Genomic DNA, 3,991 nt, shown 5'->3' with positions numbered 1-3,991 from the left:
GAATACTTTGGAAGGTGAAATACTTGAATTGAATCAAAAAAGACATGGGTTGCAAGAATGAAGAGACTTAAGGATTTAATTTATTATATTGGAAGATGGAGGACTTGGAGAATAATATAACATTAGATTCCTTTTTAGAGTCAAATATTGATGTGGTGCTAGGTGATAAGTGCAATTTGTGTATTTATTTATGCCACATTATTAAACTTTTAAGTCGTTAAATCATTAACTTCTATTTAACTTAGGTTAATTTTCATTGTGTTTTTAGTGATAGGTTCGTTTGAAGTATTTGGAAAATGATAAAGGATTAATTGGCTATTTGATGCAAAGTTTGGTGACCCAATTTCATACCTTGAAAGTGGAGGACCTAAAGAAAATAATAAATTAAATGGGCCTAATTTTTGGACTTAAGTTTGGATTCAAATTCATTAACCAATTGGGCTCCTAATTCGACATTACAAAGTGGGCTGGAATTATTTTGTTTGGTGAAATTTGACCTCAACTTGGAGACAAAAACATGGGCAGTTGAAGAGAAAATCTGTGGAAAACTAATTGGGCCTCAAGTGTCTTTGTGACTAGAATCAAAGTACATAATTAAGTGGAGTTTAATGGAAGTCCAACAACAATTTGGAGGGGTTTCACACGAATAAATTTTTGGTGCCGTTGCCAGTGAATAATTTATTTAAATTGAGTTTATTAGTTATTTTTAGATTTGAAGTTTTTATTCCTTTTTCATTTTTTTCCTTTAATTTATTTGTTTTAGGCTATTCATTGAACTATCTAAGTATCTTGTTTTACTCTTTTCAGAGAATCATAGTTTATGCAAAATTCTGATGAGATCGAACTTCTTCCAATAGATCCCAAAATCAAAAGAACTTTCAGACAACGAAGAAGAGGACAAAGACAAACAAGAGAAATGGCAGAAAATCAACATCCGAATCAGGCTCAAAACCCTTTGCCACCACCTCAGCCAATTCAGCCGAGGGCAGTAGCGAATCAAGGAGAAGCTTTAGTGAAGGATTATGTTAATCCTGTGCCAACCCTTGTGCGATCGACTATTGTCTATCCACCTTTTGGATAGGCCAACTTTCATATTAGACCTGATGTTAACAACTTATTCCAACATCATCAAGATATCAGGTTCTCTAGGAGATCAATCGAAAATCCTCATGAACATATTCGAGCCTTCTTAATGCTCTGCGATATGATTAGCCATGAAGGAATGTCTGCGGACGCATTTCAACTGCGCCTATTTCCTCACACGTTAAAGGAGGGCACGCGAAAATGGTTAAATTATCTAATTTCAGGGAGCATTGTTTCATGGATCAATATGGTGCAGAAGTTCACATTGAAATTTTTTCCGCCATCTCGAGTCCATCATGTCCGAAATGAAGTCCATACTTTCAAGCAAAAGGACCTCCAGAGTTAACCAAAAGCATGGGAAAGATTCAAAGAGTATTTCAGGAAGTGCTCTACTCTGAATATTCATAAAGAATAAAAAATCTGCCTATTCTATTCAGGCTTGAGACCTGAATTTCGCAATATCGCAGATGCTTCTGCAGAAGGGTCGATATTGGATATTCCGTTAGATAATGCCTTGGACCTTTTCGAGCGAATTGCAGAAAATCAATTGATGTGGCCACAGCAGTTATTGCTCCCTTCGCTCTCGTCCTCGAAAGGTGCTCATGCAAAAGTTTAGCCCTGTTTGATATTCAGTACTCGACAATTCAATCTACGAGACATTATGATCTTGTTCTCTTTGAGATTTTTTAAATACTAACTCTTCGGATATGTTTCATTTTTTTCACAGAAAAGTGAGGCCAAAGATTACTTTTCCAATTTTCATGCAGCTTTTTGTGCTGGGACTTCTTGGGTTAGTGTTCTTACATATATATATATATATCACAGCAAAAGCACAATCAAATTTTAAAAATGCTAATCTTCTCATCTTTTAAAATTGGGATTTTACAGACCAGTGATTGATCAAAACTTCTACTATGCTGGGCTAAAATTTACTTCCCCTACTTTCTCATGTGCCATGAGTAACATGCTCCCAGCTATGACATTTGTTATGGCAGTCCTATGCAGGTACATATCGTTACATTCATATTCTTTTATACTCGACTTCTTCTTCATCCTTAATACTGTCCAGCAAATTACAGCCCACCTTATGAGATGAGCCCCAAAAGGTTTTGCCAACTAATTGTGTTGTGTTCTGTAGGATGGAGAAGGTGGACATTAAGAAGGTTAGATGCCAAGCAAAGGTGGTGGGAACCATAGTGACAGTGGCTGGAGCCATGTTGATGACATTGTACAAAGGTCGTGTCCTTAATATGGTGTGGTCCAACTACATTCATCCTCATAAATCGTATGTTCCTGATGCCACTACTGAACCATCCGATAAGGACTGGTTTAAAGGCTCAATTTTACTTATAATTGCCACACTTGCCTGGGCTTCCTTCTTCATCCTTCAGGTATATTTTGCACCTTTTTTTGGCTTTTTATGATACCATTTTTTATCTATGCTAAAATAAATTGAAAAATATTTGCATTTTGTCACAGGCAATCACATTAAGAAAATACACAGCACAACTCTCTCTCACAGCCATAGTGTGCTTCCTTGGGACCTTACAGTCTATAGCTGTCACTTTTGTGATGGAACACAATTCCTCAGCATGGACTATTGGCTGGGACATGAACCTCCTCGCTGCTGCCTATGCCGTATGTTTGATTCTCTCCCTCTATCTACATGTTAGATTTAGTTGTTTTAGGTTTTCTGTAATCGACTGAGACAATGGGGTGCGTTGTTGTGTTTATACATTTTTATGGAGTAATAATAATTGATTAATATTAATATTTAATGTTGCTCTTTTGTACTTGTGCAGGGTATTGTATCATCAAGTATTGCATACTATGTACAAGGCCTTGTGATGCAGAAAAGAGGGCCAGTCTTCGTCACTGCTTTCAGTCCATTGATGATGATCATTGTAGCCATCATGGGCTCTTTCATCCTGGCTGAAAAGATATATGTTGGAGGGTAATTAGTTTTTTCATCCTTATATACTCGAAAAGATTAAGACAATGACATTTATTAGAAACGATGCTTAGTTTGTTGTTGTTGTTGTTGTTGTTTTTTATCTACAGACTAAAGATCTCTTCTTCATTATTTTTTTATTTTTTTTTTCCCGGTTTCAGTGTTCTTGGAGCAGTGTTGATTGTGGCAGGACTTTACTCAGTCTTGTGGGGCAAATACAAGGAATACAAGGAGAAAGAAGCCGAGGAAATTCCCGAACCAGTAAAGGGATGTATAGGAAACAATCTAACTACAATGGTTATTGAAGATTTTGAAGCAAATGATGTTGAAATGCAGAAAACTGATGCTAATAAAATGGCTGTCTCAGCAGTGGCCATTAGTGCTCCTGCTCCAAAAGTTTAAACGGACAAGGATGAGAGAGAAAAGAAGAAAATGAAAGAAAAGTAGAGAGAGAATACAGGCTTTTTTTTAGGCCCTTTTTGTTTTTGGTTTTTATATGTCACTCTGAGTTACATCATGTAAACTTTATTGTAACCTATATTTCTCATCAACTCTTTGATTGGATACTTTAAGGATGCCCATTTCGAATAATCATGTTAATTGCTTCATAAATGTAGCCAATTTGCTGACATATGATTCAGAAACCACTTAGTATGCTTGTTGTGATCAACCTTTATGCCATGTTTTGTGCTTTAAAATGGATGAGATTTAAAAAAGATAAGTGATAAATTTTGTGCAGCATATCTTTTATCGAGTTTTGGCCAATTAACGAGTCAAACATATCAATTAGGTTTTTCGATACTACTGTTTCCAGCATGCCACAATCATCTTTGGGCATTTCCAGCACTAGATAATACAAATTGAAGAACCATTTTCCTGTTGATAATAATATGCTATATTTAAAAAACCCTTCCATCAATTATTACATAAAGAGGAAGAAAAATGACATGAATATTG

At 35.8% G+C, this 3,991-nt stretch overlaps 1 protein-coding gene across 1 annotated transcript; it reads left to right on the top strand.

Annotated features, from left to right (window-relative positions):
- Positions 1 to 1,637: 1,637 nt before the first annotated feature.
- Positions 1,638 to 3,692, top strand: LOC111413001 (WAT1-related protein At5g07050-like). The gene is made up of 7 exons (XM_023043880.1): positions 1,638 to 1,679; positions 1,811 to 1,873; positions 1,972 to 2,088; positions 2,222 to 2,474; positions 2,563 to 2,721; positions 2,886 to 3,037; positions 3,196 to 3,692. Exons 2-7 carry the CDS (start codon positions 1,845 to 1,847, stop codon positions 3,434 to 3,436), a joined length of 951 nt encoding a protein of 316 aa, XP_022899648.1. The 5' UTR covers positions 1,638 to 1,679; positions 1,811 to 1,844; the 3' UTR covers positions 3,437 to 3,692.
- The last annotated feature ends 299 nt before the right edge of the window (positions 3,693 to 3,991 follow it).

This window comes from Olea europaea, chromosome 17 (genome assembly GCF_002742605.1).
Source record: "Olea europaea var. sylvestris chromosome 17, O_europaea_v1, whole genome shotgun sequence".
NCBI classification, from domain to species: Eukaryota; Viridiplantae; Streptophyta; class Magnoliopsida; order Lamiales; family Oleaceae; genus Olea; species Olea europaea.
Note: the sequence above shows the minus strand (reverse complement) of the source record. Positions and strands in the feature narration are given on the sequence as shown.